General features: G+C 36.2%; 3 protein-coding genes across 5 annotated transcripts in view; 1 reads left to right on the top strand and 2 right to left on the bottom strand.

Moving 5' to 3' along the window:
- LOC132697777 (alpha-crystallin A chain-like) overlaps positions 1 to 22,780 on the top strand; it is a 43,104-nt gene that overhangs the window by 1,076 nt on the left and 19,248 nt on the right. The window lies entirely within an intron of this gene.
- LOC132697776 (ADP,ATP carrier protein) lies at positions 65 to 7,641 on the bottom strand. Its single transcript, XM_060663410.1, has 4 exons — positions 7,352 to 7,641; positions 5,061 to 5,322; positions 812 to 1,046; positions 65 to 756 (listed from the first exon to the last, which is right to left on the bottom strand). Exons 1-4 carry the CDS (start codon positions 7,509 to 7,511, stop codon positions 511 to 513), a joined length of 903 nt encoding a protein of 300 aa, XP_060519393.1. The 5' UTR covers positions 7,512 to 7,641; the 3' UTR covers positions 65 to 510.
- On the bottom strand, positions 10,713 to 21,282 carry LOC132697774 (uncharacterized). Of its 3 annotated transcripts, none has more exons than XM_060663409.1 (6): positions 20,895 to 21,278; positions 19,954 to 20,166; positions 18,329 to 18,652; positions 16,600 to 17,016; positions 13,744 to 13,833; positions 10,713 to 13,308 (listed from the first exon to the last, which is right to left on the bottom strand). In XM_060663409.1, the coding sequence occupies exons 1-6, from the start codon at positions 21,024 to 21,026 to the stop codon at positions 13,285 to 13,287; spliced, it is 1,200 nt and encodes a 399-aa protein (XP_060519392.1). In that variant the 5' UTR covers positions 21,027 to 21,278; the 3' UTR covers positions 10,713 to 13,284. The 3 variants fall into 3 exon arrangements, 2 of the variants coding, with proteins under 2 accessions (XP_060519392.1, XP_060519391.1); XR_009618301.1 differs by having other exon boundaries at positions 13,270 to 13,308; positions 13,744 to 14,713; positions 20,895 to 21,281; XM_060663408.1 differs by lacking the exons at positions 10,713 to 13,308; positions 13,744 to 13,833 and adding an exon at positions 14,769 to 15,182 and having other exon boundaries at positions 20,895 to 21,282.

The raw sequence follows: 22,780 nt of genomic DNA on the forward strand, positions 1-22,780 counted from the left end.
AGAACAAAGTTTGTTGTTACTCTTCCGTCATTTTTTGGTGTTTGGTCGGAATAAAACGGGAGCATAATTTATAGGTTTTATTTATTTCTATCACCAAATTTCGGTGAGGATAATAAACCATTAACATTTAACAGTACTTGGGTAACGGTGTTGATGTTACGCTCGGTAGTTTCCAGAACAGTACGCCTCCGATTTCGATCCGCATAAATAACTGAACAAATCTGATAATCTAAAAAGTGAACGCGTGTAGTGTTGTTTTGCTTCGCATTTGTATGTTGCAAATAAATACATTGTACACCTAACCTTATTTACACCGTGGCTTCGAGCCACGCCCCCCTCCAATCGGAATGATTTTTGAGGAGTGTGCCGTGTGTCGGGGTGGGGGGGCGTCGCTCGAAGGGCCCGTGCCTCCTAGAAATTGGCCTAGAAAGTTCCCGTAGGTGCGGGAGCCGTTTCGACTGATGGAGTGTTTTACAAAAATTAATGCGCGATACGGAATAGCGGTTACTCTTAAACGATGAGGTTCTTGATCTCGTCGTATAATACTAGCACGATGGCCCCGCCGGTACCGCGGAGAACGTTGGAGAAGGCGCCCTTGAAGAACGCGCCCGTACCCTCCTGCTTCGCGATGGTCGCCCAGCAGTGAGCGGTGCTCTTGTAGACGACCTCGCTCTTGGCCCTACCCGACTGCATCATCATACGCCTACGCACCGTGTCGAACGGATACGAGATGATACCCGCGATGGTGGTCACAGTCTGAAAAAGCAGATTGTGGGAATCGTTTCCCAATCTTACCTGGTTTCAAAGTTACCTGAGCGATGGCCCAAGAGATGATGATGGGCGTGTTCTTGGGATCGGGCAAGATGCCTTTCGCAGTGTCGTAGAAGCCGAAGAAGGCCGCACGATAGATGATGATACCCTGCACGGATACGCCGAAGCCTCTGTAGAGTCCGTTCAGACCATCCGATTTGAAGATCTTAACCAAGCAATTGCCCAAGCCCGAAAATTCGCGTTCGCCAGCGGCTTTGCCCACGTCAGCGGCCAACCTGTAATCATACGTTTACCCATATATAGTGGCCCACTACGGTAAAAAGCACATAGCTACTAGACATATAGAGGCCCTGCCTATGTTAATAGTACAGGAACGGGTGAAGCAACTATGTACCAAATTTTAAGATTATTTGTTCAATATGCGCATGCGCGAGATTTGAAACTTCGTTTTTAACCAATGGCAGCTCCAAATGCATTTTCTGACGTTCGAGCCATAAGGTCTTGCGGCTTTAAACAACTAACATGGCCGCTGGCTGACAGTATATTTTCGAAATATGTCGAAATCTCATTAAATTTTCACACAAAAAAAGAAATTAAGGTGTAGAAAGCGTTTTCAAAAAAATTAGCGACAAGTGCAGAGTTAATACAAGTACAATAATGCGTTTCACAATAACTGTTGAGCTCGACTGCAAGGATCATTTGCCCATTGCCGACTTCCGTCGAGGATTTTAAGAAAAAAAATATAACCAATATTTGCTCAGCTAGCAAAAAACTATTTTGACCGATATAAAAAAAAAATCGGGTTCCCCACTTCCAACAAGGTATTCTGTCGGGGGCGAACGGAGGCTATATCGCCGCGTGCAATGCTACACCATAGAATCCGTGCAGAGTTAATACAATTCTGTAAGTATTTCAACCTTTTTGGTTCTTTAAGCGCTATAGACACGTTCCCAGCAAATTTTTGCCGAACTTGTGCCCGTAAATCTGCGCAAACATTTTGTTTTTATAAACTTATTGGTTTAACTTCTACTGAAACTGTACATCAAGTCGAGTTCACGAAATGTGACCATAAAAACCACTTTTAAATCTTTTAAATTAATTAGTACATATGGCAACTGCTACCCGTATATAGGCACATTCTTTTCCTTGCAATTTTGACCACAAACAAGTTTTTCACAAAAACACGAAAAAGAAACGAAGAGAATCAATTATAACCACCAAAAATGTAAATAACAATGGGCACAGACTGTTAGTATTTCCTGGCAAAAACAGTTCCTAGTTCGGCGTTGCCAACTATATTCGGATTTCAGAGACTGATTTTGCGTTCCTATGAAAATTAGTCAATTTTTTCAGAAAATGGCGGAAATGTGGCAACTTAGATAGTTGGAGGTGACGCTTGCGGAAAAGATCCACACCTTCTCTACCAAAATATCATAGTAGTAGTAGGGCCACTTATAGCTATATCCTAAAAAGTGATGCGCCGCAGGTGGCTATGATATTTTCGTAGAGAAGGCATGGATCTTTGTAATTTTTCTGGAAAATTGATTACAACATCAATCTCTGAAATTCGAACATAATTGGCAACGCGGAGCTAAGTACGTGACGTCAGATGCGCAGAAGGCGAATTTGAAACGGCAATCAGCTGTCGTTCGAAAATGCGGCCGCCATTGCCGTGGCTTATCATTTTCGTTTTGGTTGCAGTATCTTTGTTAAGGTAAGACATTTTAATGAATTAATATTATTTGCGCCAAACCGGCACAACTTTAATATAATAAATTTAATAAGCCAGATAGGTAATTTACATGGCGACCATATTTGCTAAATTTTCTGTTGCAAAGATTTAATTATTACGAGTAATATACACGGTTTGCGTAAAATTAAGCAGTAAATGTAATGTGTTTTTTTATAAATCAATTTAAAACAAGTCGGAACTAGTGCTTGAAATAATTTATAATTTTGTCACCGTTTATTTTATTAAGTTTAAGTAGCAGTGTGTTTTATGCATGAAGTGAGTAAAAGTTTTTCTTTTTGAATTATTTCTTTAAATGTCGTCAAAGAAACTTGAAAGGAAGGGAAAAGTGATCCATAGTCATAAATAATTTAATATCTTTGGTCAGTGATATACTGCCCTGCTAACCTGGAAAATCCTATCCGGCTTTTGGAAAGTTTGGGAGATATTGACGATTTGTTTTATTTTTCGCAATGTGTATATAGAAAAATGTTGGTTATTGAGCAAAATGGGAGATTTACCTTTGCATTGTGTTTAGTTCATTTAATTGTTTTAGTTTTTCATAAAAATTCCCGGTAATCTACGCATCATTATTAACAAATTGAAAAGGGCAATATGTAAATTATTATCTATACACCTTTATCCAAAATTTTCAGTGATAACGAACTAAAACTTAACGCAATGTACTAGTATAATAAACATTATGGGTATTAAAAATCTGGTGAATGCTCCAGGCATTGATCAACAAAATAAACGCAATTGGAATAAGTGTTTCACCTACACGATAAAGCACGCAGTAACGCGGGTTATTATAGCTTATTGCCACTATTTACAAACGCGATTTGAATTTTGAATACAAATTTATTCTAAATTCATTCCCAATTCTAAAAAATCATTTTTTAAAATTCTTTTTTAAATCCTAATGGTTTTCAGACACTCACCAACAAACTTATGACTAAAGTGCCATTTATCAAATAAGTTTCGTGATATACTTATCAAATATCTTCAGAAATAATAAACAAATTACTCGAAATGGCAAATACAATAAGTTTCGTATGTCATCGGATAATCTAATTTCAAATATTAAAACGAATTCTAAAAAAATGTAAAAATTATCCAAAAGAAAAATATCATGTTTGCGTAAACAGTGGAAAATCTTAATTTTTCTTAGTGCTTTTTTAAATATTAATTTTTTTCGATACAGTGGCAGAACAACACTTCTCAAAAAACCCATGACTAATAATAAATAAAAACTCTATTACTATTACTATCTTATTATACTTATTATATATTATATACCTGTTATATATATATAATTGTACCCTGTGAATATAGACAAAAAAAATACAACGATTGCGTTTGGGTTTTATTCATTAAGTGGTATCTAATAATAGCATTTCTATGGGTTTAAAAACGGACAGCCTATTCATCTCGGTCAAATTTACATAGTTTCACCTACGCCTTTTGCTTATGTAACGCTCTCTTTTTATACTATAAAAATAGTATCGACGGACATTTAATGGTGTATGATAATAGACGACAGATTACAACCAAAACTAAGCCTTTAGAACCTACAATCCGTCAAAGGTTATTTATGCTGTTGAGAAACGTTGAAATTTAAATGTCACGGCGTCTCTGACGGTCATTTGGAGAAGTTCAATCAGTTTTCGTGGTTTTACCTGGTTTTTGTAAAAATAAAATTTGGCCTTGAGATAGTTATATAAAAAAAGAGACGCCACGAGTGGTAAGCAAATAAGATCTTCAAACACTGTTGACGTACGAAATATTTGGCAACCGTGACGTTACGGATTTAAATCCACCACCGGTGGCCATTCGATTAGGTAAAAAAAAAACATAATTATACGGGGCGCGTTATGATTGTCATCACTGAAAGCAAGAAAGGAGTATCAAAATACTCTGGAAAATATTTTATTATTATTATAATATGAGCGAAGTTATTGATTATATTTAAAAAAACGAACAATAAAATTTTACATTTTACAATTACATGATATTTGTCTTGACAGCTTTTTCTCTTATTGCAGGGTAAGTCATTTTATTTTGCCAATTCTATCGCCACATTAAAAGAATGTACATCATTGATGTTTTTATTAGAGTCATCCTACGTTTTTGCATTTTCCTGAATATGGAGAAGAAATTTGTGGCAAAACAAAAAATGAGGCAAGGCATTGAATCAATAATACATGCATCGTCAAATTATTTGGATAAAAAAGTTTTAATATTATTTGTAACCCAATTATGCTTATCTGTGAAAAACAAAGATGCTAAACGCTGCAGTAACGAGGGTTGTCAATAAAATATTCCCCTATCTATCTGTATACAAACTAACTAATAATAGACATTTTGAAAAAACTAATTAATTTGTGAGTATGACTAATATATGAAATTTATTTTTTTAATATTTTACATATGTATACTGCTTTAAGATATTTAGTGTTACACGTTTTATTTTTTGATAGCGAACTAAATGTTTTTGCAGTTTTTGAGAAAGACTTGGGTGCCGGTCGAAACGTCAATGACAATTATAGTTAATACTGACCTGGTCCTGGCGAAATCGAGTGGATAGACGAAGCAGAGCGAGGTGGCTCCGGCGGCACCACCCGAAGCCAAATTACCCAAGAAGTATCTCCAGAATTGGGTCTTCTTGTCCACGCCGCTCAAGAACACCTGCTTGTATTTGTCCTTGAAGGCGAAGTTCAACGCCTGGGTGGGGAAGTACCTGATGACGTTGGCGGTGTTGCCACGCCAGTAGGCCAATACACCCTGTTCTTTGGGGATGCGCACGAAACAGTCGACCATGCCTGGACGGAGACAACAGAAAAAGTATTCGGTTATAATGCGGCCAAAAATGTAGTGCATTTATTGCTTTGATGTTTTAAGTGTTTTACGGTACCTTAACCGCAGACCTTGGCGGGGCCGTAGTAAAACTCATCCCAACAGCATTAAGTACGTCTTGCCTGAGATGTATTTATGCGACGCTGTTTTCACTTGAAGGCTCCTGTTTTTTTTTATCACTTTAAAATGTAGAGACCGTGGAATGAAGCAGATGTTCCCTTGTTAGAAGAAGACATGGAAAACAACGCAGAATTTGAAAATGAAACGGGGGTGGTAGTCGGACCTAATGAAAATTTATAAGACAAACTGCCTCAGCAAATAAAAGAAAACGGATCCATTTGACTTCGGAGCCGAAACAAGTTGTTTTGAATGTTTACAATTTTATAAGAAATTCAAGTGACATGATCAAAGTTCCGAAGTCAACTGTAAGAAAAATTGTTGCAAATGGGATAGTCAAGAGGAAAGTGAGAGAAGATGCTTCCCGAGTTTTTAAAGAATAACCCGCAGATCTAATAGTGTGTTAATCCCAGAAGAACTGCATAAAGAAGTACTGACAACCTTAATTAATTATTAATTGTGCCAAACAGTCGTTGTGTACTTTTTTGAAAAAACAATTAATAAATCCCAACGAATTTCGCAATGGAGGGTGGATTATTTAAATGCAATTGAAAAATTTCGAGGGCAAAATAGGCCAATACTGTATTTAGACGAAACGTGGTTCGACACTCAGGGCAGTAAAAAAAAGGATGGTGCGACAAGAGTAACAAGATTGCTTTCGAAAAATCGTCACTGGGCGGGGCAAGCTCGTGGCGCGTAGCGCGAAGCAGCTTTTTATTATGAAACACATGGCGCGTAGCGCGAAGCAGCTTTTTATTATGAAACACATTTCTCATTTAGCACGGAATATGGGGAACACCCTGTACAATAGGTGAAAACTTTAAATGCAAAAGTTTTTGTTGTCTATACGGGCTATATCGCAATATAAAAGAAAGTGAGATCTGAATCATAGTCTTTCAGTTATAACCAATTTTCAGGTTTTTTGTATTCTGTATATTCTTTATATTTTTGAAAAATTGTCAAGAATAAAAGTTTATAGTGCCGTATCTTCTGGTTCAAGAATTTTTTTGGTCTCGTAAACATTTTTTGAAAAATGTTTTTTGTAGACCTGTGCATGCGTGATTTTTTATCTTTTTTAAATACTACGTAATTCATCAAGAGGTAGCAAAAAAATCATTACAAAGCTGATCTAACTATTAGAAACGAGTAATCAAAGAAGAAAATGTTTATCGAGGGCGATTAATGGCGGAGATGATCATTGAACTAGGTGACGAGTTTGGAGTAAAAGACGGTAGGCAAAGTTATTGACGGGGTCGGTTGTAAAAGCACTATATTTATGGTGGGAGTATACAAACAATTTCGGTAAAAGTGGAAATCATTTGGGGAACATTTCGGTGGGTGGTTTGGCCCGACGGCTTATGTAATCGCGAACTGCGTAAGCGTAATCGAAGATCATATATGCATGCGCCTATACCGCACATGCTTTCGGCGATATTAAAACCTTTTTCTATTTCTTAAATAAATCGATTTTAAACACTCGCAAATACCGTCATCGCGTCCGGCGTGATCCGCCGTTATCTGAGCGAGACGACAATCGCATTATCGCGACATTATCGTCGCGATGTCAAGGTCGAACCGGTCACGAGGTCCGTCCGCCACAAGAATGACGTCACTCGCGGCACGTAAAACGCAACGCACACGGCAAAAGCGGAAAAACAGAAAAAAAAACTGCGTTTTACGTTTTACGTAACCCGTATTTACGTAACGTTAGGGGAGAGACCGCTCGCTATCGATCGCGAACGGCGGCCATTACGTCGGAGAAATCGCCCGTGCGACACGTGGCCTCGAAACGCGTTTCGTCACGGGACTAAAGGCGGCGATATCGCGGATTTTTAGCGTGCCGCCTAGGCGCGTTACGTAACCGCAGGACGCGTGTACCTTTGTAACGCTGGTCCTCCGGGATCTGTTTCGAGATGTGCTGCACTTGGAGCAGCAACTTGACACGCTCGATGGGCGCGACGCACGTCTTGGAGACGGCGGCGGAGATGCCCCCGGCGAGGAAGTCCTTGAGGAAGGCGACGGGATCGGCGAGAGACATTTTCGACGGTTATCGGTGGTCTGCTTGGAAACTGAGGCTGCCTCGAACGTGTCAGTTGTTTGCGGACCGCGCACTGAACTGCTAGTGAGCGACCGTACGGCGGATGCGACGCAATCGAAAGAGAAAGAGAGAGAAAAGGCGTTGACGTTGGCGGTCATGTGCTCCGGGCCCCGGCCGACGACGCTACGGACGGGAATAGCAGCGGAGGTGCGCGCGCACCTCGAACAGTGGCGCGCTCCAAGTGCATAGCGACGGTTCGCGCGGAAAGAAATCCAGCATATACTCGCACCAGAAATATAGTGCTTTCACACCCTGCCGAGTAGACCTAGGAATTTATCTACCTACACTAACAAGCGGGATGTAGGTATGTTTCGGCCTTTTTCATCGGTCTTCACGTTTTAAGCGTAAAAAAACAGCAGTATCGTCATTAATATACAAAATATTAAATACAGTACACCTTCGCTAATCAGAACTCCACTAATGCGAATTCTCCATTATCCGGACAAAATTTAAATATTACTTATTTACATTACGTATTCTATAATCCGGATTTCTTATGTATTCCATCATGTGTTATTGGATAATTTCTTGTAACTTTTATTGTGTTATATCCCGTAATTATTAAAAAGCCGCAAAAGACAAGTCGTGATTTTCTTAGGGGTTAAAAAGCATCGTGGCAGCAAAGAGAGCATACGAAACTTTATCACTAGCGGAAAAATATGATATTTTAGAAAAATTAATAAATGGTGTTAGTGGCTATAAAATATGCAATAATAATAAATATTGTAATAAATAATAAATAATCTATTTTCCTATTTTACTCTCGAAACTTAAAAGTTGCTTATTCGCGTTTTCACTATTCGCTGATTGAAAGATTCAGCAAAACAAGATCGATTTCGAAAAATCGTGGCTGTGCGAAGCGTCTGCTCCGTACGATGCACTACGCAGCCTACAAAGCCATTACGCAGCTTTGTATTTCTTACTTTGTCCTATAGGTAGGCATTGTTTTCTGCGGACCACTATGGAACTTTTGCAAAATTGATGTAATTTTATTGTGCGTGGAGCCTGTATAAAGTGTAGATGTTAAAAATTTTACTGTTCATTGCGATTTAAAATAATATTTTTTTAAAATATCTCGCGTATTCTGTATGATAGACAAAAACTAAAACTCTCTCCCTTTACTCAGTTTACGATACTGCAACTGAAACACACCCTTCTAGTTGTAGCCAGTCGTCTTTAACAGAAAAACCCACTTTTTAGTGTTTTTGCAAATTGTCGACGCAAAGTGTAAATTTTTAAGCGTCTTATTCCTAACAATTTTTTGACCCGGTGTCTTTTCGTTCAATTTTTTTTTCTATATTTGCAATCGTTTTTGAGAAATGATGATGAGATGATGAGAGATATAAGAAAAACAGTGCGAAATGATCAAAAAAAGAGGGACGCCAAGGCCTGATCGCGTCAACAGAGAACAGAGAAGAGACGCGGGGCAACAGAGAACAGACAAAAAATTAAAACTCTGTACGATGTTCCGTTGCTGAGATATTATAGGTTTCGTAGCTAAGCGCATATACTTTCGAAAAGTTCGATTTCATGGATTTTTCGAAAGTAACAAGATTGATTTCGAAAAATCGTGGCTGTGCGAAGCGTCTGCAGTCATTACGCGGCTTTGTATTTTAAAGGCTTTTTGTTCTAGAGGAACTCATGCGGACTTTTATTGTGCATATCCGTCTTCTACATCTAGCTGAATTTTAAAGTTACGGTAAACTTTGGTAAATACAAAAATTTGTACAAATAATACCAATTACCAATTATATTTCTCTGTCCACAGAATTTACGATCCTGTTGGGACCAAATTTTCCCATGTTTTATATCTTTTCCATTAACGGCTAATAAATCACAATCAAAAATATGCCGGAAATAGAGGTTATAGCCCTGGATCCTCCCACGTTTCCTGGTCTAAGAAATTGTCCTATAGAATAAATGGTTTTCAAGAAAATATAAACATAAATCGTATTATTATTAATCTCAGTTAGAGGACTCTGAAAGTGAAACGGAATTTCATTTAGACAATTAGAATAATAACGTAGTTTTATATATATATATATATATATATATATATATATATATATATATATATATATATATATATATATATATATATATATATATATATATATATATATATATATATATATATATATATATATATATATATATATATTCCTAGCTATGAATTTATTGTACATTTTAATAAAATTTGAGAGCGCCTGGCACAAAGCGATCGCGAGCCGCCACTGGCATTCTCGTCCGATTCGTTTGCCGCCGATTGACGTAGCATCGCGCGTAGCTAGTCCAATTTCAAAAATCATTTTAGATAAATTTTTATTTTATCTGCTTAAAATTTTTAGAATTTGTCTACGCGTTACGTTGTCCAAGGTCGAAAGATTACCGTTACGATATTGTCGCTCCCTTACCTCTGCCCCCTCCCAACTTTTATTGTCGCCACGTTTGAGTGTTTTTAGTTGTAAAGGAAACGAAAAATTTAGAAAAAAAAATTTGGCTTTAAAAACATCGCCGGTTTGGTACACGTTTCATAAACAAACGTGTTTGATGATCTCTTTAAATGTGAGATATTCTAATTATGAGAGAAAAAAAAAACAATCTTTAACTCCCAGAAGCTGGTAGTTTGATTTGTAAAAAATATCTCAAAACAAATGTGCATATTTTTTATCTTAAACTTTTCTTTTTTTATGAAAGCCGACTTTCTGCATATTTTTCATATTTTTTTAAATGGCCATTCGTCTTAACTAAAGTTAAGGTAAAACTGATGTGGTGAAATAAAGAAAATAATCATTTTCGTTGCGTAACCTGATTTAAAAGAATATATTTTTATATTAAGGCAATGGTAATGAATCACGTTTTTTTATTTTGTTTTGGTATTCATTTTTTAGCTTAAAACCTGAGTCATCAATAAAATCGAAAAATGAAACGGACAAAATGAAGTTTATAACTCTTAAATAAAAAAAAAATAGGGAGTATCATTAATTTAAAAACATTAGTTGAGGATGAGTTTTTAAAGTGCAGTTTCATATAATTTCATATATAGAACAAGGAAAATACGGGCTTTTGCTTTCCACGCGAGGTATCTAATGCCAAAAATAAAATTTTCAAAATGTTTACATGTCCAGATTTATCTTCCATCTATCAATGCTTTACATCACTTGTGAAATGTACGAATTATAATCCACTATTTGTTGTAAAATGCAGAATATCTACAAATTCTTTGTATAATAATAATAATTTAATATGCAAATGTAGTATAATAATAATAATAGCAACAGGTAACCCGACCCAATTACAGGAAATATTAAATATACGTAAAAAATAATTTTAATTCACTATCTAATAACCAAGAAAAAAACGAAAGAAATCGATAAGCCCTGTCAGTACGGATAACGGATATATTATATGTAATAATAATGCAATAATAATAATAATATAATGTGTAATAGTAAGGTATCGAAGCTGGAACTATCAAGCACTGGTTTGAATCAGTAGGTAAATGTAATATTAAGCGTGTTTTGGGTATCTGCATGTATGCAACGGCCCCGATATAGAACCTCGTGGAACACCCGTAATATGTTTTTTAATATCCCCTCGCGATGCGTTCGGTAGTGTCGGTTTAATTTTAGGGTGATCTTTTCGGCGTGGCGGATTACCGCATCGGTGTGTGTGTGGATATGTATCGCAAAATCGGCCATTGCGTAAGTACAATTTGGCAGCGGTGCGTGCCAAGAAAACACTTGTCGCCACGGGACGACACGTGATCGCGTGTAACGATAAAAACGATCACCTACATTTGTAACGACGTTATTGACGCCGGTTCAAGGTCGCCTGTAATACGGGGGTTGAATGAAAACAACGGCGGAACGCAAATTTTATTTATTAATAATATAATTAAATAAAGACGTATAGGCGCCCCTGAATCGCAAAGGAGGAATAAAAGCATCGGAAACGCAATTGCCTATTAACTGCTTCCGTTGAAGATACTACATTCTCAAATCCAATGTTTATCCCAAGTCAAATTGTCAATTGTCATATACCTTACTATTTAACAACTTTTAACAACCTTTAATATGGCGCTTATATAAAACAATTGTATCCAGTAGAAGTTATATAATCATATGTTGTATAGTATTAGTACATATGGTATATAATACAACAATATTTACCATTTTATAAAAACGTTATATAACAATTTGTTTAGTAGAGCTGTGAGTTCAAAATTTTAAATAACACTGCGGTGTCCTTTTGACAATGCTATAAAATTATTTCATAAATGTCGTTTCACTAAAACACCATTACAGAATACTGAATAAATGATAATAAAATTATGTTTAGCAGCATCGAAAACGTTTGATTTAAAAACAACCTGTGTCGTATCGGACCTTAACAACTTTTTCATTTTTCAAGAATCGTGAAAGAGATTGTAATTTTAATTAATCTTAATTTATACGATAATAATGCCGACAAAAATGTTTTGTTAAATGCTCTAAGTTATGGCGGCTTGATGAAGTTAGGCTTTCGCTTAAATGGGATAGGTATGTAATAAATAACTTTAATACTCTTACCAGGTAACTTTACTTTACTTAACTACATTTGAAAAAAAATCTATATTTATTTTTCTAATAAGCTCGAAGTTCTATTTGCGATTTGAATTAAATCAAATTAAAAGTCATTGCGAAAACAGAAATTTGTCTCTATTTATGTGAATGTGAAAATGTCAAATATTGTTTCGTGCTCTAGATACCAAACTATATTTTGTATAGAAATTATTGCCCTTTTCTTTTTATAGTCATTTGTTTTGAGAAATTTAGACCATGATGTACTCTTATGAAATCTATCAACCCCTGTACAGTTTATAATCGTAATTATTATTGGTTATCGTTTCATTTAATGCAAAATGACTAATATTACCGGAAGTAGCCCATAGTCATAATATTTTTACTGCTTTCGGGCAGCTCTGTGGTATATTTTCGAATTGGCACTTTCTTTATCATAAGCTCTAGTTAGCTTTCAGAAGAACTAAAATTTTCATTACGGTGTGGTCAACAACTTTAGGCACTTTAGTAAAATATGTCAGTTTCTAAAGCATACTGGCCGTCTTAAAGGAAGTAACAAAAAAGCAAACATGCAACTATTTAGTGGAATAATAAAATTTATGTGCTACTTGGCATATTTCCTCTCATTTATCTGAGCGCTATAAGGATTTTTTTTGTAACAACGCACACAAAGGCCACGCTTCAGTGATCGTTTGGTAGTTACAATGCAGTAAAATGTTTCAACCCATTAAAATTTTTGTTTTATTTTTCTGTATGTCTTTGTTTTGAAAAAGTCGTTTGTTACTTTTTTTGTGATATTGTTAATAGTAATAATAAATAATTATTGTTAGTAACTGATATGAGAGCACTTTCCATAAGAAAAATAAAGGGCTTTATTGTTATTACGAAAATGTGTGGTGTTTTTGTGAAATTTGTTTTTATTTGTGAAAAAAGCATCATTTTTCAAATTTAACACCTTACATTTTAGAAACTGTCTTGGACGACAAGTAAACGCTCTTTCAAATGATCCCATGCCTACAGCACTTGGATACAAACGTAAGTTTCCGTAAAACCTGAATTATTTTGGGTGTCCTTTTCCAAATATCAAAACAGATGCTACTTTTGCCAAGAAGCGGCAACGTTGCTAGTAGCTGCAAACGAAGCGAGGGCCGTCAAGTTTTTTTTAATTCGCTTATCTGAAAATACACGAATTTAATTGATCTTCGACATCCCGACTCGTCATACAGAGCGTTTAAAAAAGAATGGCGGTCGGTCAAAAACTTTTTTTATCGGTAAACGGAAAATAGTTTTTCGGATGGCCGGTAGGGGGCGCAATTGCTAATAGAAGCAAATCAAAATATTTGAAAACAAATCTTACTAGCGTGCAGTTAATATTTGTTCAGTGAAGGTATGGGAAGCCAGTAAGTTTATTATAACTACTAAACAAACTACTTCCTTGTGTTCCCTTATTAAAAGGGATACGGAAAAATCTCTTGGGGTTGTTATACCCGGGAAATTGGCTTAATGTTTCTTTTTAGTTGATTTTTTGTTGGCAATTGCAATTGCAATTGCAATTTGAAACCCCCCCAGAGCCACCCTCAATTGAACGCCCCATATAATGTCGAACCCACCTCTTGTTCCAAAACCGATTTTCGGTCCTCGAGTTCTTGGATGGTGTCCAAATCGGGATCGTTTTTGTGAACTCCCTCCTCTGAACTGACCTACAATGGACGAACCCAATAACCAATGATTTGTTTATATGCGAGGATCTAGGCAGTCGAGGAGCAATTAAGTAAAAAGATTTAAAACAAACCTGCGTAGGAAAAGACTTTAAAAAAAGGATATTGTTATTGTCTGGACCAGATTGTTCCTACTTTGGATGAACTGAAAAGGAAGCTAGAAGGAGGTTAAACCTCCATACAGTTATTTGCAAAATAGGATTTTAATAACGCACCAAATTCATAAACTTTTGGAAGTGTTAAATCTATTTGCTATTAAAATTTTAGTATACTTCGACCAGAAATATAGTGCTTTTACAACCGACGCCGTGATTAACTTTGCCTCCTGTTTATTACTCCAAAACCGCCTTATAGAACGCTCTGCCGAGCATTCCACGACCTTCCTAGGAATTTATCTCCCTTCATAAACAAGCGGGATATAAGTATGTTTCCTCGCCGAGCCATTTTTGAAACGTGTACATAAAAAAATTAGTACATATTAACAATTTATTACATTCTATTTCATTGCATTTCTACATAGTGTCATCATTAATATACGAAATATTAAATATAATAATAATAATAAAGTATCAGCACACTTAAAAAATCGTCTCCAAATTTTAAAGTGTTAGAAAACATGAACCTTCAAAAAATGTTTAATTGTAAGATTGTAATAAATGTGTAACTGTACCTTTATTTACCGCGAATATAATCTAAAATCTTAAAAAAGACTGTTGTTTACAAATCGAAGAACTATGCAGAAGACAGACACACAAGACAAAAATGATTATTTTCACACTTACCTGTAAGATAGAGTACAGGTATACCCTTTCCCTTTGAACTATCCAGTGAAAACAGCGTCGCAGAATCAATGCTCGAGATTCTGGTACATAAATACGTACTTACTGGAAGGATCACAGTCAAATACTTCCGTAATATATACGAACATATTACAATTTATACTAAACTCTTAAGAACTTAATTAAATTTAAATTTAAATTTAAAACGGTCCATTTAAGTTTCACATATATTTTTTTTTAAGTTTCTACATCTGTTGGGATAGGTTTTTCCACGGTCCAGTTAAGGTACCGTAAAATGCACTATATTTTTGGTTGTATTATAAGTATTTAAATAAGTTAGTTCTACTTTAAGGGCAAATAACATCTCTCGAGAATTCAACGTAACTAAGTAACTAAGGCCAGGCTGTTCACTAGCAGCTACTTTAGTTAAAGTCGCATGTTATAATAGTGGGAGACGAAGATGACTCGAGCTCCAGCTCCAGGTTCAAACATACTTGGTGAAAAAGACACCTCCAGATTATGCACACCAACTGAGCGGAGGATACAAAAGGCCTAAAAGAAGAAGAACACAGATAGGAAATTGTGGAGGTCGAGGTGGTAGGAAAATTAAGAATTAAACTTAAGAAAATTAAAAGAAGATCTATGAGGAAAATCGACATAAACAACTTAAAGCAACCTAACGTGAAACAAGAAGTAACAGAAAAACTAAATGAGGCTTTAGCTGATATCACGACCGGCTAGCATAGAAGACAAGCGGAATAATATTACTAAAGCGATAGTGACCACCACCAAGACTCTGACGTTGCCCAAAATGATAAAAAGAAGAAATATAATCAATGATGGATAAGCGCAGATCATTTAAAAATAAAGACCGAACCAAATATCAGAAGATTAATCGACAAGTAGGGAAACAGATCCCCAAAGTCAAAGAACAATGGCTGCCAGAAATGGAGAAATTGGAACAAAAACATGACCACTTTAGCATACACAAACCCGTAAAAGAAGTAACAATTCATACAAAACCTTGTAGTTTTAACAGTATCGTAAAGGTCAATAAATTCACTGATCCCAAGGATCTATCTCATTGTTGGAGAAACTGTACACAGCAACTATACTCAGAAAACACTAGAAGAAATTTCGAAAGTGAATATAAAAGTGAACCCCTCCCCTAAAATATTGAAATCAGAAGTTGTAAGGGCAAACAAACAGAGTAAGTGGGAAAAAGCACCATGCCCAGACGACATATACATAGAGGTTCTAACAACGTTGAAATTTATGGATTGGCTTCAATCAATTCAACGGACAGACAGTTAATAACCTTCGCTATGTTACAGAAGCGCTACAGCGATTAATAGATGAAGGAGAACGACTGGGACTGAAGACCAATAGAGACAAGGTAATGGCGGTTAGCAGAACAGAAACATGCAGTTAAATAAAAGAGTAAAAACAAGAACATCCAAAAGGCCACCAAGTTCAGATATCTCGGTAGTTGAATGAAGATCTAGATCCAGACTTAGAGGATCCAGAGCAGGATCGAGCAAGCCGGAACGGCATTCATTAATATGAGAACCTTGCTAAGCAACAATTGACTTAACGCTTCGATATCGCTTTGTAATTTACTCCATACTGCTATATGGTGTAGAACCTGGACCTTAAAGGCCAACGTGATGAATCGACTGGAATCCTTTGGAATTGTGGCCAATAATAAAAAGAAGAAAATCTGCTTATCTGGTTCATTATATTTCGAAATTCCAAATATCAGTTCTTAAAACTTATAATGAAAGGAAATATAGAAGGAAAACGAGGCATCGGAAGGAATTGGACAAATCTCGATGCGCACGCACTCTTTAGAGCCACACAAGATCGAGAGGAGTATGCCAGAAATGTCGCCAAGACAACCTATTTGGATAAGGCACCTTAAGAAGAAGAAGGAGTCACAATATCGAGCCACTGAGACTGAGACTCTTACCCTAGTTTGAAGCTGCCTCAGCTTTTCTTCTATCTCGCCTATGGCCAGGTCTTTCTCCTCTATACTTGCCCGGACCCGTTCCGATTCCGTCGCCATTTTTTCCGCTAACCGAGCATATTTTTCACGCAACATCTCGACGCTCTGGTTCGTCTCGTACTCCCTCTGCCACTTGCTCCTCCTCACCTCGTGCAGTTGCAATTTCGTCTCCTCGTTCGACCTCATCCGTCTTTCACAGTCTTCCTTTTGGTCGGCCAGCTTCCTCGCCAATATCCTGAGATGGTCTATCTCGTTCTGTAGTTCGACCGTGTTCGCTATCGATCGTTCACGTTGCTCTATTATCCGTTCATACTTTTTGCCCTTCGAATTGATCTTGACGCTTGTTGTGGTGCCGACGGTAGATTGCTTGGCTTCTCGAATCTGCAAGTATGTGAAGTATCTGATTACTTCAATACAAAGATTTGTCGTCCTGGCATCTCAAATGGAATTTTGTCTTTGACGGATTGAAGATGTTGAGAGATTTTTGGACAAGTGATAAATCTGGTTTGGACGTTATATTTCTTTAGAACTTTTAATATGTGGTTAGTGATGTTTTGAATGTAGGGAAGGGCGACAATGCATTAAGGTGTCGGTCTGTGTGCGTAGGTTTTATGTAAACACAATGACCCAATGTTAGGTCTATTGATAAGAATATCTAAGAATGGGGTAAAGCGTATGTTGGGATGTATAGAGTTTAAATGTCTAAGAAAATCTATTAGGGTTTCTTGACCATGAGGCCAAATAACAAAAGTATCTACGTAGTGTTTCCCGAATATCTTTTGTACCTAATGTAATGCGTTTTAATTGTTTAAGAAAGTGAAACGGATTAAGTGGGAAACTATCAGTTTTCCTTGTAAGGGTTTTAATAAAAAAGCTAGATATTTTACTAGAGAATATGTTGGAGAGCTAGTGGTGCTGACAATAGGTCGAAGTGGTAATCCTGTTTTGTGAATCTGATAGAGAACAAGCCTTAATAACAGATTTATTTTTTTTTAAGTTGACCATATGAACCATTTGTAAGAATATTTTGAATCTTTTCCTGATATTCGATTGTGTTCATGACCACCGTAGGATTTCCTTTATCCGCCTTTAGGATTACGATGTCGGGATTAGATTTTAGGGCAATGCGTCCAGGCTTTGTAATATTAGATTTAGGAGGTTTCGATTTTTTAACGATTTTTGCAGTTTCAAATCGAATTTCATTAGCTGTTTGAGATGGCAGTTTGTTTAGGATAGACTCCTATACGTGGAGCAAGGACGAAGTTGGAACCTTTTGAAACAACTGATTTTTTCCGTTTCCGAAAGTTGGTGCGATGATACATTCATCACAGTGTTTGGTTAGTTTAGAAGACTTTGATGGTTTTCCTAGTGTTGACGTTAGTTTTTCAAATTTCTGAATGTGATTCTGGGTAGAAACGTCAGATAGTTCGACCCAGCAAAAACTGACGCAGGGGAATCCAAAAGTATTCTACTGAAGTACAGAAGTTTCTTTGAAAACCATATTTTCGTTTGGAAATTTAATTTTTCTTGTTGCAAAACTCTCAACCGAATATATGTTTTATGATAAGAAAAAAAATGTTTCGCGACTTTTAAAATTCCCCGCGAACTCCCGTAGTTTTCTCCAATTTCCTAGAAGTAGATAAATTTCGCCAGACAGAGCAACGTCAACGTCGCGCCTCCTCCGAATACTAACCAATCGTTTCTCCTCGAGTTCGTGCTTGACGGTGGCGACATCGCGCTTCAACTTGTCAAACTCGAGTATGACGTCAGCTTCCCTGATCCTCGCTTCGAGAAACTCGGCCTGCCATTGGCCGACGCGTTTGTGGTGGAGCGCGCGAGTCTTCTCCACGTCGTACTCCAAGTCGGTGAGCTGTTCGTGGAGTTCCTGCAACGTCTGCTCGCTTTCAGCGAGCCTCAGCTTCGTCTTCACCAGCATGTCGTGCAGGCACTCGGCTACATTCTTCTTGAACGTCAGTCGTTCCTTGATCGGACGCAGCTCGTCGATTAGGTTGCTAATCTGCCAATTGCGATTGGTAATTAATAGAATTAGAATTTTATGTAAAAAACATCTTTTTTACTATTAGAAATATCGATCCAATATGACGCCAGGGATCGTTATAATCAGCCGAATGTGCCAAAATACTTCAAAAATACGCCAGAGGGAAGGAGTGCCTTTGTGTTATCAGTGTGTGTGTGTGTGTGTGTGCGCAAATTAGTCGTATGATCGAACGTTAAAGACCCAAAGTTAAATATATCCTTATTTCACGTACACATACATCAGACATTCTTTTTTACTTCTACCGTATACGACTCGGCGTTGATGCCAAGTTTCTCATATATACATGTATATATACATATATACAAGAAGGTGTGTTTTATAGTTAGATTATATATTCGGGAAGTCACAGTGACTGAAGAGTGGCAGCTATATATAGACTTCACTGAGTTTTAGAAGTCAAGGAGTGTGCGTTGCAGTTAAAAATTAGCAACATATAGTATATTTTAAGTATTATTCTGGTTTATTTAGTTTTCTCATACCTCAAAAGAACTTACCGCACTATCAAATAGCAGCCGCTAGTAAGCTAAATAAAAAGTTTGAGCATCTTCAAAATACTTTTTTTTTAAGCAGTATAATCTACAGTTTAGACACTTTTACATTGATGTCAAGATAAACATTGTGAAAAGGACTTTTGCAAATGTTATAATCTAAATGCAAACTTCCTTTTAAATAATCAAAAAGCAATTTTATGTCATTATAGAAAGATTTTGTGGTCTGCATTGGTATTTTAAAAATACAGGATGATCAAAAAGCGACATTAAAAACTTAAATGAAAAAAGCGTTGTCATTGTTTTTTCCAAATTTTATTATTTTTATTGTATTTGGTATTTTTGAGAACAAAAGATTTGAGCCCTGAGCACCCGGGAGGGTGGGATACCTCAAAAATTAACCAAATTTTTTTTCTGGTTATTTGTACATTTTTAGCCCTTTGCGTAATACCAGGGGTAAAATTAACTGCTTAAAAATTCTTGAAAAAAACACACTATTATAATCGAATCATAATTATTTTATTGAAAGTGCTATTTTTTTGGATGATTCTGTGGATTTAGTCTAAAGCTAGAGCTTCGAAAATCTTATAAATACCAATAAGAAATTTTTTAATCAATCTAAAAGTAGTTGCTAATCAGTAACTTTTTTTTTCTAATAAATACTTTTTAATAAATGATTATAATTGTATATATCATTATAAATAGGGGAGAGTTAGTCAAAAATAAATCGACTGATGGTTAAAATCCACAAAACAAAATGTTTTTTTTTACCGACTCGATTTGTTCCCGAGATATTTGCAGCCTTTGATTAAGTTCCATGGTGGCTTTCCTTTCCCTTTGGAGTTGCGTCCACAACATGTTCAATTCGTTCTTCTTGGTTAGGATGTCGATTTGGTTCCGGTTAAATTTCGCTTTCAGTTCCTTGTTCTCGTCCTCTAGTCGTTTGTGTCGCGTTTTCAGTTCTTCGTTCAGCTTTTTTGCCCCCTTTAGAACAATAAGCTTAATGCTTTAAAAATTTAACACCTCAAAAATCAACCTACACCCGGTACGATAAAGTTAAAGCAAAATCGTATTTTATATACGTTTTTTTTTATTGTATCAATTTACAGGCGCCCTCTGTAATTTTTATTCGTACCTTTACTTTCCTCTGGAATCCCCAGCTCAAAATATTACTTAATACAAATTATAAACATTAAACACATTTATAAATATTTTTGAGATAAGCGGACATTGATATTTAGATTTATATTAAAATGTTAAATTCTCATAAGCAAAATAAATTCGATTTTTTTTATGCACACACAAAATTTTAGACAAAACTTCTCCAAATTCCAAAAAAAAACCATAGATTTGTACCTAAATAAAATGAACGTATTACTAATGCATTGCAACCTTGCAAGAATTAAGAGAAAGGAAACAATAATAAAACAGGAAACGTAATTGGGCGATATTCGATTTATTTCGTTATGTTGGTGCACATGTCCCTAATATATGTTCACAGTCGCCTTACTTTTCGAACACAGCTCGTATAGCAGATCTATAGGAAAATGTGGTTCTTTTTGAAATAAAACTTTTAATGAGTAATTTTGATTGACCTTCAGAGAATCAGCTCAAATAGATTTTAAATGCGGTGCATATTTGCCTTAAGTATATCGAAGCAACAGTTTGTTTAATTCCGCGGCAACTTTTGCTTCCGATTATCTACGACTCACGTCCAGCTCCTGCCGGTCCTCCATTTGTCTTTGGAAGGCCTTAGTGTAGACCTCGAACATTATCCGGAAAATTTTTACTGACAAAACGCCACGGTCGCGATAACACTGCTCGTTATTTTTTTTGCGCGTCATCGTTACCTGCGCTGATAACTGAGTTTAATTTGCACTTATCTGGCTTCGATCCGCGCCATGTCTCTCCGCTACACGTTCAAAAACAATCGACGGTTTTTTGTCGGACGATTTAACGACCGAACGAGGTTCTTCTCCGACGTCATAACACAGTAAATAAATATCGGGATAGGTTATGTTATTCTTCACTTCGTGAAAACTCCGGAAAAAATGCATGTGAAAAACGATGCTCTCGCCAGTTTTCGTGAGAAGCGTATTCCAATATATTTACATTTTAGATCTGCTACTACACCACAGATGGCGCTAAAAAATTGCTGCGTTGTCACGAGCTGAAATATAATGATGGATAGATCGATTAAGCAAACTACCAGGAAGCATCAATCAACAGATGTTCGGTGTTTTCATTGATGGATACGGGCATTAAAGCCCTTTCAACTGGTAAATCAGGTTTTGAGGTTATATTTCTCAAGTGGCAAGTGTGTTGTATGGCTTATTGTGTTTGGAAGGTTGTGGTGAAGTTATTTTCGTGAAATTATAATAGAGAAGAGTTATAGGTAAGGTGTTAATTTTGGGTTGATAACCGATGATTTTTTGGTCGGATGCTGATGCGCAGTGCATTAAGGTAGTGCGTAGGTTTTCTGTAAACGCAATGACCTAATGTTAGATCTGGTTTTTTATTGATAAGAATATCTAAGAATGGGAGGTTGTTGCTAGTTTCTAATTCAATGGTAAAACGTATGAAATGATATTGAAAATGTCAGTTATAGGGTAAAGAGTCATTACGAGTCTAAACTAACCAGGGTATCCTGTGAATCTAATGTAATGCTTTTTAATCGTTCAATAAAATTGGGTGGGTTATGGATAATTGGACCAGAGAACTATTTCAAGCGTGATATGAAGCAGGGACTCAAAGCGAAAAGTATTTTGTTCGTTTCCGGTCAGAACGAAAACGAAAAATTTATGCTTTTAAAAACTTAAATGTTAAAAATTTCAATCAACTGCATTTTAAGTGGTGATAGCATTTTTGCTTTTTATAAATATTAAAAATTTAAATTTAGAATGATTTTTTTTCTACTCCCGTCTGTAAAATACCTAATTACCCACTGACCTAACGTGCGGGAAGCGTCACTTTGGACATTTTACAGTTCAGCTAGGCAGAACAAAAAATCCCAGCCAATAAGTTTTGCTGTTTTTTAGCGGGATTTAAAACTTCACAGATGTTTTGTATATCTGATCAATCATTTTGGCTTAAATATAGCTTTTGCAGTGCTTCCGGACATGTCTATACAAAAGTCTTTCCAACATATAACCGTCGCATCTTGTCGCACAACCTATAATAGGTTTCTTAAGTTTTATTGTTTTAATTATAGTTAAAACATTTATCTTTTAGTCGCTGGAATACAGTCTCCTTTTAACTTGAAGATATCGTCCACGGCAAACTGCAAAATATGTGCAGCGCACCCTACATTTCCTAGAATGGAAGCATCTAGTTTCGTAATAAATGCATTACCTCCATTTTCTTCTTCGTCACTAATAATATTGCATTGCTAATATGCAGCTTCATATATGTCACCATTTTATTCTAACCAGAGTATTGAGTGTTTTAAGGAATAATTTTGTTTTGGACTGAACGAAAATAACCAGACCAGTTCCTTGTTGCACTGCTTATGAAGAAAACCCCTTGACACAACTAGAAGTTGTAGACAAATCTCTCGCTAAGAAGTCTTCATAATTTTTTTTAATTATTATTATATTGT

The sequence above is a fragment of the Cylas formicarius genome, unplaced genomic scaffold (assembly GCF_029955315.1).
Source record: "Cylas formicarius isolate icCylForm1 unplaced genomic scaffold, icCylForm1.1 PGA_scaffold_2__14_contigs__length_35257938, whole genome shotgun sequence".
NCBI classification, from domain to species: domain Eukaryota; kingdom Metazoa; phylum Arthropoda; class Insecta; order Coleoptera; family Brentidae; genus Cylas; species Cylas formicarius.

Coding starts and splice junctions, on each gene's coding strand:
- LOC132697776 (XM_060663410.1), bottom strand. CDS start 7,511: ATGTCTCTCGCCGATCCCGTCGCCTTCCTCAAGGACTTCCTCGCCGGG. Junction 5,323..7,351: donor GGAGGACCAGCGTTACAAAG/GTACACGCGTCC, acceptor GTCTCCGTCCAG/GCATGGTCGACTGTTTCGTG. Junction 757..811: donor TCTCTTGGGCCATCGCTCAG/GTAACTTTGAAA, acceptor CTGCTTTTTCAG/ACTGTGACCACCATCGCGGG.
- LOC132697774 (XM_060663408.1), bottom strand. CDS start 21,026: ATGACGCGCAAAAAAAATAACGAGCAGTGTTATCGCGACCGTGGCGTT. Junction 18,653..19,953: donor CTCGGGAACAAATCGAGTCG/GTAAAAAAAAAC, acceptor CGCAATTGGCAG/ATTAGCAACCTAATCGACGA. Junction 15,183..16,599: donor TGAGGCAGCTTCAAACTAGG/GTAAGAGTCTCA, acceptor TTCTTCTTTTAG/GCCTTTTGTATCCTCCGCTC.